Source organism: Corylus avellana, chromosome ca8, assembly GCF_901000735.1.
Source record: "Corylus avellana chromosome ca8, CavTom2PMs-1.0".
Taxonomy (NCBI): domain Eukaryota; kingdom Viridiplantae; phylum Streptophyta; class Magnoliopsida; order Fagales; family Betulaceae; genus Corylus; species Corylus avellana.
The window spans coordinates 574,359-589,272 of NC_081548.1; the positions used below are offsets into that span (position 1 = coordinate 574,359).

Below are 14,914 nucleotides of genomic sequence, written 5' to 3' on the forward strand. Positions count from 1 at the left end.
TTTATCAAAATTAATCACACAACAAAATTGGGCAGTAAAGTTCGGCTGATTGGCTAAAATGAAATTATGCGTGCCTACACCACATAATGCCTTTTTTTTTTTTTTTTTTTAAATTTTAATTTTGCTTTTTGCTTTAGAGAATTAGTATAAATATGGGATGTTAACACTTCAAAACTTACAGGGAAAATTAATATGGCTAGCAGCAAACTTGGTGTTGTGGTTCTTCTCCTGGTACTGTGTGGTAATTGCTCCGACCACTCTCCAATTGTTATAAACTTTACTTTCTTTCTTCTTTTTTTTCTTTTTTTTTTTTAAAAGTTAAGCTCGCTGGAGGAAAAATTTCCAACATAATCTATTAAATTGACATCAAAACTAATTACTAATTACATTTTTAATACTCATTTAGATGTTAGTTTAATAGTGTAAATTACTAGTTATTCCAAAATTTTTAACTTGTACGAAATGATTGATTTAATCATTTAATTATATTTTAAAATTTCTCCTCATGTGCTTGTTTTAAAAAAAAAAAAAAATCAATTCATTTTCTTTCCAAACTCAAACTTGATCTTGAGAGGATGTTAGAATATTTTCCATATTAGAATATTTTATATATTAGGCTATTTTCCATGCAATCATAAATTCCTTCAAATATATATATATATATATTATTTCCTTTTTGGATTTGGTATGTTATTTAAGGCCATTCATTTTATTTTATTTTCTTTGTTTATGTTCTTAGATGAACAATGACGGTTAAACATATTGTTAATTAGGTGTTTTGACAATTATGTTAAACATATTGTTACATATTTTATTTTCTTTGTTTATGTGCGTTTTGACAATTCTGAAAGGTGTTTTGATGATTATATATATTGTTAGGTGTAACTCTGCTGGGAGTATTCAATCCGAAGAATGTGAGTGCGAGTCCTGTTTGCCCAGAGAGTTGCTTGTGCGTACAGTACATGACTTGTGGCTCTTCAGACCAGAAGCTTTATAATGGCTGCAACTGCTGCTTAGCACCAAAGGGCTGCACTCTTCACCTCTGCAGCAATACTACACTTCTCTGTGATGGGAATTGAAGGCCGGTTATATATATATATATCCCCCCTTGTGTTTTATTATAGTCTTTTTGCAAATAATGGGACGTTTGTTTTGCAACAGACATCAAAACTAATCATATATAATGTTATTAAAAATAAAACTAAAGAGACTTAATTGTCTTTCTATTAATGTTATGTGCAATTGAGCTACCTCTTGAGAATAAATCCGTTATTTATATATACGCATTGAAAGCACTTAACTATCATAGTCACCTAAACTAAACGATATTGGTCAACAATTCAAATTAAACTGAGATATTTACATAACTATCATAGTCAATAGTCATGATTAATTCCCACCAAGAACGGCTGTAATTGATACAATTGTCACAATCCATTTCAACTCAAATACCGAATTGCGCATTATATTAATTATCTTGTAGAGCAAAAGGTTGACTTTTGACTTAATAACAATTTAAGTCAATTTTTGCTGCACAATCCGATCGAGTCAATAATTGCTGCATATATCACAGGACACACGGGTCCAGTTGATGACATATATGGATAAATTGGAGTTGAATTTTACAAAAATAATTTAATTCATTTTTAATATCTCTTATAAATACAAATGTTAACACTACAAAGCAAGCAACGATAGAAAAACATGGCTAAATGCAGTTTTGGGGTAACAGTTCTTCTGCTTATATATGGTAAGCTCCAGCTCTCTCTTCTCCATCCATATTAGTTTTCCTTTTCTCCCTTTTCTTGTTTAGCTTCATGATGAGAAAAATACAAATATTAATTTATACTGGCGGAGGAATTGTTGGGATCCCGATGGGGCTGAGGGCCGGCCATGTACAACACTTGCCAGTAAATGAGTTAAAAGGGTAATTAATTAATAAAAAAGATTAGCAGATCTAATGTAGATTGTAGTTGCCTTATAAGTTTTTGAAGGCGTTTTCTTAATTTCTTTTGTGAATTAAAGGTGCAATTTTACTGGGAATCATTCCGGATAAGACAAGGAGCGTCGTCAAAGCTTGCCCACTCTATTGCTTAGACGTGGAGTATATGACTTGCCAATCTTCGGGTGAACAGAAGCTTAATCCAAAGTGCAATTGCTGCTTAGCTCCAAAGAATTGCACGCTTCACCTTGCGGATGGGAGTTCGGTCCATTGTGAATAATATTTGAATTGATCCAAGCTAGGGCGATTCTAGTTATCCTTTTGCTATTAATTACATGTTTGGAATTGCACTTGTGTTGACGAGTTTTGATGGGATCTTTTTTATAATTGATGGGTAAAGAGAAAAATTATTAGATTTTGTTGTCTATCTATTTATGTTTTTTTTTTTTACTTGATAATTACCAATAAATGAGTCCCTCAATGACTTATCAAAGCTTTTAGAGGGTATGTGTGTGAGTGAAAGTGAGTTAGGCATCCTTTTTTTCTTTATTATTATTTTATTTATTGTTGTCCGCACCGATCCCTCGAGATCCCCCCCTCCCCCCAAAAAAAAGGAAGAGAAAAACAGAAATGCCCATTCACACAAAACACAAGTTGGAGGGCTACATATCCCCAATTATTAATGTGGACACTCTTAACTTGCATCATACGGTCACAAGCCATACTTTAGTTTAAGGCTTTGGTTTGTGTCTTGTGCCTATGCTCACAAAACGCAAGCTGCGAATGCCACGCATTTCCAATTACTGATGTTGCACCCTCAACTTGTATCTAATGTGCACATGACACAAGATGTAAGCCATACTCTAAATCAAGGCTTTGGTTTGTGTCATAAGTTTGTGCACACATGACACAAGCTATTGGTGCCACGTGTTTCCAATTATTAATGTTGCACCCGCAACTTACATTTTGTTCACATAGGACACAAGACACAAACCAAACACTGACTCTAGGTTGTTGATGTAAATTTAATTGCTTGTGGTTGATAAAGTAAGTGTCACAACTCCTTTACAAACTAACATAATAGTTCACGTTATACTTATCATTGTTAGCCATTAAATAATTTTATTTGATTATGGCTGATGTGGCAATGCCACGTAAACTACTACATCAATTTATAAAGCGGTTCTAATAAAAACTATAATACCCCAAATATTTTCACTTCGACAAGAATTGATGATTTTTCGGCCATATTTATTCCAATAATGATGAGTATATATACTACCCAAAAAAACAACTACAACCTTTACTGGCAATATATTTGGGGGCCCCAATTTGGTCCCGAAATTTTATTCATTTGAACTTCACCCCTTCACAAGTTTAGTTTTGAAGTGAAAAAAATAGACTTTTTAATTTATATTATTACGTTTTAACCAAAATACCCCTAAGTGATTAGCGGAAACTCCTATATTCGATAAATGATAAAAATCATTATCTCAACAATCTTTCAACTATCTCCATATAGTGAATTGATGAATCTATCATTGAATTTTTGTAGGACCCACATAAGTCCACAAATCAATCGTGGATCTATTAATTAAATTTGTGAAAAAAAAAAGGTTGAAAGATGGTTAAAAGAATGATGTGTAGCATATCTCCCTATATTCCGTAAAATTGTAGAAAACTTTCTCTTGAATTTTGAGGCTTTCCAGTGAATTTTCTCATCATGGGAAGGCCTTGGCCGTTGGTGTTGGGGATGCTTTCTTCACATGCATGCCTTTGAAGACTTTTTTTACATTTTGCGGTGGTTGTTTGTTGCAAAATACTTTATCCTTCAAATATTAATTTATACATCTAATGGTATATATATAAAGTAATGCTAGAAATTTTATTTTTAAATAATTATATTTAATAGACCGTTATACAACTTAATAACCTAGCACTGAAAATCAGACAATGGTGACATGAGACTCCCAACTAAAATTTGGATTACAGATTGTTAAATAAAAATAAATAAAAAATAAAAGAAGAAGAAAGAAAGAAAGAAAGAAAGAAGTTACGTACACATGTGCTTATTAAAAGAAACATGCAAATAACTTTGGAGGAGAGAAAATTGATAAGTATGTATTACATAAGACATCTTGCCCATGAGTGTGCGAATTCATCATGAAAGCCGAGATTTCACCTTGGAGACATCTCAAATGCGAGTATTTCTTTCAAGACAATGTACAAAACAAGATGCATGTTGATGGCCAACAACTTTCTCATCCATGAAGCAAAGCCTTTCGCATTCTTCTGTAAACCGACCAACTTTGGCAAGAAATTCTTTCACTTGTACTTCGGCAAGAAATTCCTTCTCATCCCGACCAAATTTGGCAAGAAATTTTTGTGCCCGACCAACTTTGGTAGGATTGGTCGGAAACTCAATCCTTCTAACAATGCAAGCGATAAAATTATTATGAAGACAATACCCCATTCCAATGGGATTTGTTATATTTTTGCATTTTTCAATTGTGCTTTCAACGCAATGAAGTCTGTCATCATTGCCAAGTTGAGAAGATTGAAGAAGATGAATGGAGAGTGAAGTGGGATAAAGAAATGGAGGATTAAGGTCATTGGCTTGAGCTTCAAATATTCCAAGGATAATCAACTCCATTAGTAAGATCATAGTTTTTTGCAGAGATTTCGGCCATCGGTTTCTTAGTATCACTTTGAAAATTTTCTTGTTTAGAATTTAAATAGAGAAACAATATATAAGGATTAAACCCTGTAGCACCATCACAAATGTGTGGCTTGACACAATTTGAAAAAAAATGTGTTTTTAGTTTGGATGTTAATATTTTCTTAAAAAATAAAAAATAAAAACTTCTTTATTTCCACAAATCTTCTTATTCGAACAGAGCTAGCTGTTTAAGGATTATGGCTTTTGAAATATATAATATTCCAGTTAACCAACAATTGGTTCAAGTGATATATATATGTTTTGGCTACAGGCAAAACGTTTCACAAGATGATTTACGTAAATAATTTGTAATTTTAAAAGAGAGTCAAGTAACTCATGGCAAAGAGCAATTTAAAAAGAAGTGAAAGGGCATCTATTACAAGAAAGATATTAGATCAAAGCATCTATTTAACTTGTAATTTGAAAGAAACTATTGGCTTGAAATTGAAAAGAGTGCAAAAACATGTAATACTAGAGTTTTTTTTGTTTTTTTTTGAGGGGGCATAATGCTAGAGTTTATGGAACTATGGAAGCGCAAACAATCGTACTCTACATTTATGGAAAAGTACTATATATAATTAAAGTTACAAATGGAAGTGATTTGAAAAGGTTAAAAAGGATATATACACGTACGTAAGGCCGTAACAAAGTAAAAATCATAAAAGTAAAAACAAATAATTCTTATAAATTATGGTAAGACATTTGAAACGCCAATAGGAATGAATTGAATTCAAAGCATGATGTAAACAATTCACTTAATTCATTACCTTTTGCAAAAAGATATAACAATTAGAGATCATCAAATAAAAAATATAAATAACCATATGTTTAGAACATTAAAAAGGTTATATTATCATAAAAAAACAAATGATTATTCAAAATATTTGTAATAATATATAATGGCCATACGAGCCGCCGTCATGTTGCTTCACATTGACGTGTAAGACATTAACTTTGCACTTCTTGTGAGATGTGAAATGGTAAACTTTTGTGTTAAGCATAGCATAGTAAATAATTTTGGAAGTTTTTTTAATTTAGAGACTATTTTTTTTCCCCTAAGTAATGTGTCTCTTGAACTAGGTCACATGCTTCCTTCCAGACCAAAATTAGCTACAAGTAATTACAAATTAAGTTTTGGCAATAGACTTGTGTATTCTCCAAATATTTCAATTGGTATTTGTTGAAAAAAAAATGAAGAGGTATAACTCATTGATATAAGAATACTACTTAATTTCTATCAAATTAAAATTTGACAATTTTTTTTTTTTTAAGTGTAGAGACTTGTTTCTTTTAAAGCAATATCTCTTGATTTAGGTCACAGGCTTCCATAAAAGCTTTTAAGTAATTGAGAAGTAAGTTTTGGTAGTAAACTCGTGTATTAATTCTCCAAAGATTTCAATTGGTATATATATATATATCTCTTAAGCAAGTGAGGAGGTATAATTTATTGGTATAATATTTTTTTGTTAGAGACTTTATTTATTTATTTTTTTTATTAATGTCTCTTGAACTAAGTCATATGCTTTCAACATCCAAAAAAAAAAAATTGTCATATACTTTAATAAAAGCTATAAGAAATTAAGAAGCAATTATAATTGGCTGCCACTTGAAGGGATGACCATGTTTGCTTGTATTCACATTTGATTTGCAACATAAAGTTGTCTGTGTGTTGTTACATAGAGACAATTAAATCTTGTACTGTCAGATTATAATACTCTTTTTTATGAGTTTCTTTACTTTTGTTAAGAATCACAAATTAATTACGTAAATAATCTTGCGAAACTTTTTGCTTGTGGCCAAAACATACGATCACTTGAATCAATAGTTGATTAACTGGAATATTATATATTTTGAAAGCCATATAATAGCTCTTTCGAATAAGAATTTTTGGGGAATAAATAATTTTTTCTTAAAGAAAATCTCAACATCCAAACTAAGATATCTTTCTTCAAATGGTTTTAAGCCATTGACAAGTCATATACGTACTCCACGTCTAAGCAATAGATCGAGTGGGCAAGCTTTGCTTCTCCAGAATGAGTTTATTTTTCTATTTTATCAATTTTGAAGAGGTTGGATAAAATAGACAAATAAAAAGAGAATAAAAACGGATGAGGAAAAAGATAATACGACAAATAAAGCATATTAACAACAAGACACTTAGAGAAGCAAAAGAACCAGAAAATTAAGTGATAAGCTGTTTGAAAATTATAAATCATAATCACATAATTAAATAGACTAATTAACTAACAAATTTATATATCAAATAGAGTACTCCAATCCCATTTCAATGAAAAAGAGCATCTGCTTTTAATTAAGTTGGAGATTTATTATCTGAGCAAATGAAGAACTTGGATATATATTCCGCCATTGTTGGCTTCTAACATGTTGACCATCGCCATATATAATTAATTAGTGTTCAAAAGCATCTTGCAAATTAAGTTGACTTTGGTGCATGCAAACCATGTATTGGATGATTCCATACCTGATGTTAAAGAGTTGAATATATATACCAACTTTTAATTTTTCTTCCAAGGAGTACTATAAATATGCAATGTTAACACCTGAAAATTATAGAGGAAATCAATATGGCTACAGGCAACAAAGTTGGTGCAATATATCTTCTCATTTTGTGCAGTAAGCTCCTACTCCTTTCCAAATATTGTTGTCCTCTCTATTCATATTCTCTTACTTTGTTGGTTTAGCATACAATTAATAGTTTCTCAAATGCTGTGTTGCGTTGATGATTATGATGAGTAGGTGCAATTCTACTGAGTGTGAATCCTGCAAGTGTGAGCGCAATAGTATGCCCTTATGCATGCCTAGCAAATGCAGGTTATATGATCTGCCCATCTCCGGCCACCAGTACTGCTAGGCAACTTAGTCCGCCATGCAATTGCTGTTATGCTCCAAAGGGTTGCACCATTTACACTGCTTCTGGAACTCGAATATGTACTGCCACTTGATCAAGGGATCCATGGATGGATATGGACATGTACGTTTGCTTCTACTCACATTTGGTTGGTTTGCAACATAAAGTTGTCTGTGTGTTGTTACATAGAGACAATTAATTAATTGTACTGTCGTATTTTGTTCGTATTTGTATTACCTATATTTTGCACTTGTAGTACTTCTACAGTACTATTGTATCATTTCCTATGTAAACCCTTTACCGGTTTGGTATGTTGTACAATAAAGATTTAGCCTTTTGTGCTTTATGCGTGCAATCACGTTAATTCAAAGTGTTTTCTTTCTTTTTGTTTTTTGTGTTTTGTGTTTTTTTTTTTTGGAAACTTTTTCTTATCTCACTTTCTTTAAAATTTTCTCAAGTATGTTAGATACTTTAATTAACAAAAACTCTCGCTCAATATTGTTTAAGCACACTCTCCAACACATCAGTTCTAACTATATAAAATATGACAAATATATTAAGAGAATAATTTCTATGGGGTCAATTTAATACAACTTAAGAAAATAAAACAAAGACACCAGATCACATTTAAATTTATTAAAAATGAATAAACCTCACCTCACGTATATAGATTGATATGGTGTGAAGTATGTTCAGCTACCTAGCTAGCTAGGATCTTCTTATGGAAGCCATAGATGCGCACTACTATTATGTGTTATGAGATCATGTGTGTTGATAATTTATGATTGCTTTGGTTAATTAATTAGCTTACTAGTGGTAGTAGTTTACTTTTATTTTTTATTTTTAAAAAAATATATCCAATTTTTTCTCTGCAAATCTCACTTATGAGGGATAGTAATAACACTCCAGGTTATTTATTAGTTAATTACCAGTCGAAGTTGCATTTGAAGCCCATTCGAAAGAAGCTCGAACGAGCTAGGTTCAGAGAGCTTTGTTTGGAATTTCGTTTTTTAGTCTATTTGAACAGGACTACTATATATGAAAAATTATGACTATAAGAAAAAAAAAAAAAAAAAATCTATTTTGGTATGAGAGAAGTTTTAGGGTTCTCGAAAGGAACAAAATTTAACTAATAAACCGAACATAAATGCATATGAATACGTAGTATGAGTCACTATGGACTGAATTAAGGCTTAGGTGAAAGGATATTATTAATTATTAGCCAAAAATTGTAAGTAAAACCTCAATTCCAATTAGGGATGAAAAAAAGGTTACGGTTAGTAGTTATTGGCTAATAACTAAAACAGCTAACTATAACACTTAATTAGGCGGTTAGCAAAATTCACTTACTAGGCGGTTAGTGGTTAATAACTCTAATAATCGCTAATCGCTTTTTAAAATAAAAAATTTAAAATTTCCAACCACATCAACTTTGTTTTAATTACACATGCAAGTATTTTATCAAAAATTACTAAGTGTTAGAGAATATATTTCCTATATTGAAAGGAAGTATATTAAAATGATATTGTACGGTACTTACCTTTTATAAGATTTATTGTAACCAGGTTAATTATACTTATTTACCCCAATTCTCCTATAAATAGAAGTCTCATGTAGTGTAAAAATATTAATGAATTAATAATAGCCAAATGTAGCCTTTTAGGCTTTATCAAGCGGACGTAGGTAAGGCCAACTCATATAAAAATTTTTGTTTTTATTTTTATTTATTCCACTATTTATTTATTTGATTATTAATTTCTTCACTAAGAAGAAGAATACGGCTAGCTAGCAATCCCGTGTCAGGTGGAGGAATGCGCTCGACAACCAAGTGCTAGGAAGAGGAATACGCCTAGCAAAATTATAAAATGCAAAGTAAAAATAAAGTAGAGCAAGGAAAATGTTAGCTAAATGTTTCCGAATGTGAGATTATGAATATGTTTTACATTCTAGCATGTTTTGATCTAAGCATTGCTTTCCATCATTATTTGATAAAAAAAGAAAAAGAAAAAGAAAAAGAAAAAGTAGGCGTTTTATAAAAGTATCAAATCTTGAAGAATCCGGATAAAATAGAAAAGTAAAGAGAATAAAAACGGACTAGGAAAAAGATAATAAGACAAATATTGAAGCATATTAACAAGACGTGCTCTTAGAGAAGTAAAAGAACTACCAAAAGAGTAAGCTATTTGAAAATTATTAGGCTTAATTAATCACATAAATAGACTAATTAACACACACACACACACACACACACACACACACACATATATATATATCAAATAGAGTACTCTAATCTGATTTCAATGAAAATAGCAGCTGTTTTTAAGTTGGAGATTTATTATCTAAGCAAATGATGAACTTGGATATATATTCCGCCATTGTTGGCTTCTAACATGTTGATCATCGCCATAATTAATTAGTGTTCAAAAGCATCTTGCAAAGTTGACTTTGGTACATCGATCCAAACCATGTATTGGATGATTCCATACTAATTGATGTTGAAGAGTTGAATATATATACCAACTTTTAATTTTTAATTTCTTCCAAGAAGTACTATATATAAATATGCAACGTTAACACCTCAAAATTATAGAGGAAATCAATATGATTACAGGCAACAAAGTTAGTGTAATATATCTTCTCATATTGTACAGTAAGCTCCTATTCCTATTCAATTTCTGTTATCTGAATTTATCTTCTTAATTTTTTGTTGGTTTAGTTTAGTTAAGGATTTTCTTGATAAATATTCATGCAACCCTGCTTTGACTATTTGACAAAAGTGGATAAATTATACAATGAAATGAAACCCTTAAAGTGCTTGCCTTTAATGGTGGGCAACAAATAAATAAAGGCCTATTAAATCTTATCTAAATCAAGTTTTGGGGAGTGAGAGTGGGCAAACTATATTAGTTTATGGGGCATATATATTTCTGACCAAACGTGATGCATGTTAAGTTAAAGAATATAAAACTCATATATATATATATATATATAAGGGATTGTTAGGATATGTCTAAGATATGTTCACACATAGTTTTCTTGTTGAGTTTAACTTCCTGGAGCGAGCAGAACTCACGCATCATACAAAATCAAATCCACGACTTTCCTTCCATTGATATTTTCTAGAAGGGGGAGATACTATTAGAATCGATATTGATAGAACAAGTCTTTGGTTAGGATTCCAAAACAACCCACAAGTCCCATTTTCTTTTCTTTTCCTTTGTTTAGAAATCAACATGCATGGAGTTGATGGGCATAGAGAGTATTAAGAAAATAAAAAATATAAACAAAAACAGGAAAGGAAAAAGATGATAAGACAAATAAAATCATATAAACAAGACGCTTAGAGAGTATTAAAAAAATAAAAATAGAACTTTTGGGGGAGGGAGCCTGTCTTCACATTAACTAATCTAGATTTGTCATCGATAGGCCAATCAGCTCAAGCCTGTTAGCTTCGTCTGCTTGAATCAAGGCAGACCAAAAGCTATTTTACACGATAGGGCAAATCTAAAAGAAGCTAGCTAATCAAATTTCAATGAAAAGAAGCGTAGCTCTTAAGTAAGAAATTATCATCTAAGGAAATTATTAGGAACTTGATCATTATATATATTAATATAATTTCCGCCACTGTTGACTTGTAAGGTTCTTTTAGTAATTTGCAATATATTTTTTTTCCTTTTTTATTTTTACAATATTCTCCTCCCGTAAGATACGCATCATGTGTCGCCACAGTACTTGATTATTTCAAATTTGACTTTGGTACTTCAATTCCTTCCACACCTAGCTAGATAGATGTTGCAGCTGATAATATTGAATGCACAATATTATCACCTTCTCTAAATTAAATTTGGGAAAAAAAAAAAGTAAAATCAATCTCTTTGGCTTACCCGATTTACGATTAGCTCTATGTAGTATCAAAATGAATTAAGAGGTCATTCAGGTATGCCAAAAAAATAATTTATTCCTTACAGTCAAATTTTGTCTACCAACTTAACAGATTTCGTTAGTGTGATACTGACTTAAAATAGGACATGTATTATAATTTTATTGGATATGACATGTCACACTATCGAAATCTGTTAATTCAGTGGACTATTTTAGGTATCTAATTTTTTATTTCTTATAAAAAATTCATTCTTTATATCCACGTATACTATTATTAAAGAGAAGAGAAAATCAAATTGATTTTTTTTTTATTAATTAGTTTAATTTATGCATTGTTGAGCTATAGTGCTCAACAAATTGTAGTAGATAGCCTTTTTTTTTTTTTCTTTTTTTTTTCTTTCGGTTAAAATGGGTAATCGATCAAATGTGGCTACTTTTTTTCCGAGTTTACCTAGCCCAATAAGATTGCTCTTTTAAGTCTTTATTATTATTATTATTATTATTTTCCTTCCTTTAGTTAAGGATTTTCTTGATAAATATTCATGCAACCCTGCTTTGACTATTTGACAAATTAAGTGGATAAATAGTACAATGAAACGAAACTCTTAAAAGTGCTTGCCTTTTATACTAGGGTGCAAGTTTTCTTTCTGTAGGGTGGGCAACAAATAAATAAAGGCCTATTAAACCTTATCTAAATCAAGTTTTAGGGAGTGAGCGGAGGCAAAGTACAGTGGTTTAATGAAACGAAACTCTTAAAGTGCTTGCCTTCTATACTAGGGTGCAAGTTTTCTTTCTGTAGGGTGGGCAACAAATAAATAAAGGCCTATTAAACCTTATCTGAATCAAGTTTTAGGGAGTGAGCGGAGGCAAAGTATAGTGGTTTAATGAAACGAAACTCTTAAAGTGCTTGCCTTCTATACTAGGGTGCAAGTTTTCTTTCTGTAGGGTGGGCAACAAATAAATAAAGGCCTATTAAACCTTATCTAAATCAAGTTTTAGGGAGTGAGCGGAGGCAAAGTATAGTGGTTTATGGAGCATATTTCTGACCAAAAGTGATGTTTAAGTTAAATAATATAAAACTCATATTTTTTAAGGGATTGTTAGGATATGTCTAAGTTATGTGTGAATATATACCACCTTGTTCACTTCACACATAGTTGTCTTTGTTGAGTTAACTTCCTGGAGCGAGCAGAACTCATGCATGATGCATCATATATATAAAATCGATCAAATCCACGACTTTCCTTCCACTGATATTTTATAAAAGGAGGAGATACTATTTGATTAGAATATCATAGAATCGATAATATTGATAGAACAAGTCTTGGTTAGGATTCCAAAACAACCCACAAGTCCCATTTTCTTTTCTTTTCTTTTCCTTTGTTTAGAAATCAACATGGAGTTTATTGCAATTGGCATAGAGAGTATTAAAAAAAATAAAAAATAAAACAGGTAAGGAAAAAGATAATAAGACAAATAAAATCATATAAACAAGACACTTAGATAGTATTAAAAAAAAATTAAAAAAAAAATAAAACTTTTGGGGGAGGGAGCCTGTCTTCACATTAACTAATCTAGATTAGTCGCTGTTGGAACTGGTAGCTCATATTAATACCAGTGGAAGGCCAAATAGACAGGAGCGGGAGTATTTTTGGGGATTTTCTTAATAAGTCCATACAAATAGGGTTTAGAGTTTTTCTATATGTATGTATGATACCTTAAATCATTAAGAGTAAAAAATACAGCCGCCTCTATGTGGACGTAGACAAATTGTCGAACCACGTTAAATTTGTATTTCGACTCTCTTAATTTATCTCTTTTTGATTCTATATTGTTCATCAATTATTGTGCACAGTAACAACATTGGCCAATTAGCTCAAGCCTCTTAGTTTCGCATGCTTGTATCAAAGCAGATCGACCAAAAGCTATTTTACACGATGGGACAAATCTAAAAGAAGCTAGCTAATCAAATTTCAATGAAAAGAAGCATTGCTCTTAAGTAAGAAATCATCATATATCTAAGGAGATTATTAGGAACTTGATCATTTATATATATATATTAATATAATTTCCGCCACTGTTGACTTCTAAGGTTCTTTTAGTAATTTGCAATATTTATTTTTTCCTTTTTTATTTTTTTTATTTTTACAATATTCTCCTCCATTAAGATATGCATCATGTCACCTCTAATTAGCTGTGTATGTTTTTTTGATAAGTAATTAGCTGTGTATGTTGAATGAAGCCACACTTGATTATTTCAAATTTGACTTTGGTACTTCAATTCCTTACACACCTAGCTAGATAGATAGATGTTGCAGCTAATAATATTGAATGTACAAACTTTTTTTTTTTTAATTTCTAACTCTTCTTTCAAGGATTTCTATAAATATGCAATGTTAAGCGTTAACACCTCAAAATTTGTAGACAGGAAATATGGCTGGCAACAAAGTTGGTGCAATACATCTTCTCCTTTTGTGTGGTAATCAAGCTCCCACTCCTCTTCAATTATCTTCTCTTCCGTCTGTTTCTTAATTTTGTATTTTTTTCCTTTCTTTTGATGCGACAAAGAAATCAAAGTAATTTTGAGTATTTTGAGTTATTTATTAATATTTTTGTTTTATTTTTTGTAAGTCAAGTAATAAACTTCAATTACATACAAAAGTTTCTCAAATGTTATTATCTTCATCAAATTGATGACCAGGTGCAATTCTACTGAGCTTCAATCCAGAAACTGCGAGTGCAAAGATATGCCCACGAATTTGCTATGCGGATATAGCGTATATGACCTGCCCATCTTCGGGCAATGAGCACCTTACTCCTACTGCCTGCAATTGCTGCTTGGCTGGAAAGGGCTGCACCCTTTACCGTGCTGATGGAACTTCAATCTGCACTGGGACTTGAAGCAGGGGGAGTTGACAGATGATAATAATATCTAATTAAATAAAACAATAGAGACTTCATTGTCTCTATATATGTTATAATTAATACAATAAACATGTTTGTTAAGAATATTATATTGAAAATACAATGGATCCAATATATGTATGATGATTTGTATGATTAAAATCATGGATTATCGTGATTTTCTGTACGTAATACTGTGATTTATAGTGTGGGTTCGTATATTACTCTAAGCACCCTCTAAGCCAAAATACATATTACAAATAAAATTCATACCTTTTAATTGTCTAAGATATAAACAGAAAGCAAGAAAAGGTAAATAAAAAATTAAACAATGGGAGACAAAGAGAGAATTTGAAAACCTTTTGTTTAAAGAGAGAATTTGAGATGCTACTCTGATGTTTTCTCGCTAGGCGTTTAACCTAGAGGAGAAGGATTTGTTTCCCTCGTCTCTTGAAGATTGAGGGAGGATCACGTGCATGTGAAAGAATTTTTTTCTAGACTGAAGTAATGGCGGGAGACATGCCCAATCCATGGCCTTGTCACCCACTGCTAGAGGAAGAAGATGAGGAAGTCAAAGTTTTCAAGGAGGAAGTGTATA

At 31.3% G+C, this 14,914-nt stretch overlaps 1 protein-coding gene and 1 long non-coding RNA gene across 2 annotated transcripts; both read left to right on the top strand.

Annotated features, from left to right (window-relative positions):
- Positions 1–153: 153 nt before the first annotated feature.
- Positions 154–1,282, top strand: LOC132190613 (uncharacterized). The gene is made up of 2 exons (XR_009441151.1): positions 154–241; positions 880–1,282. It is a non-coding gene; the product is annotated as an uncharacterized LOC132190613 (long non-coding RNA).
- Positions 1,283–13,802: 12,520 nt separating this feature from the next.
- Positions 13,803–14,503, top strand: LOC132190491 (proteinase inhibitor PSI-1.2). The gene is made up of 2 exons (XM_059605498.1): positions 13,803–13,891; positions 14,114–14,503. The coding sequence occupies exons 1-2, from the start codon at positions 13,846–13,848 to the stop codon at positions 14,311–14,313; spliced, it is 246 nt and encodes an 81-aa protein (XP_059461481.1). The 5' UTR covers positions 13,803–13,845; the 3' UTR covers positions 14,314–14,503.
- Positions 14,504–14,914: the final 411 nt, after the last annotated feature.

Excerpts from the sequence above, each read along its gene's own strand:
- LOC132190491 (XM_059605498.1), top strand. The coding sequence starts at position 13,846 with ATGGCTGGCAACAAAGTTGGTGCAATACATCTTCTCCTTTTGTGTG. Across the intron at positions 13,892-14,113 it reads ACATCTTCTCCTTTTGTGTG|GTGCAATTCTACTGAGCTTC; the intron begins GTAATCAAGCTC and ends ATTGATGACCAG.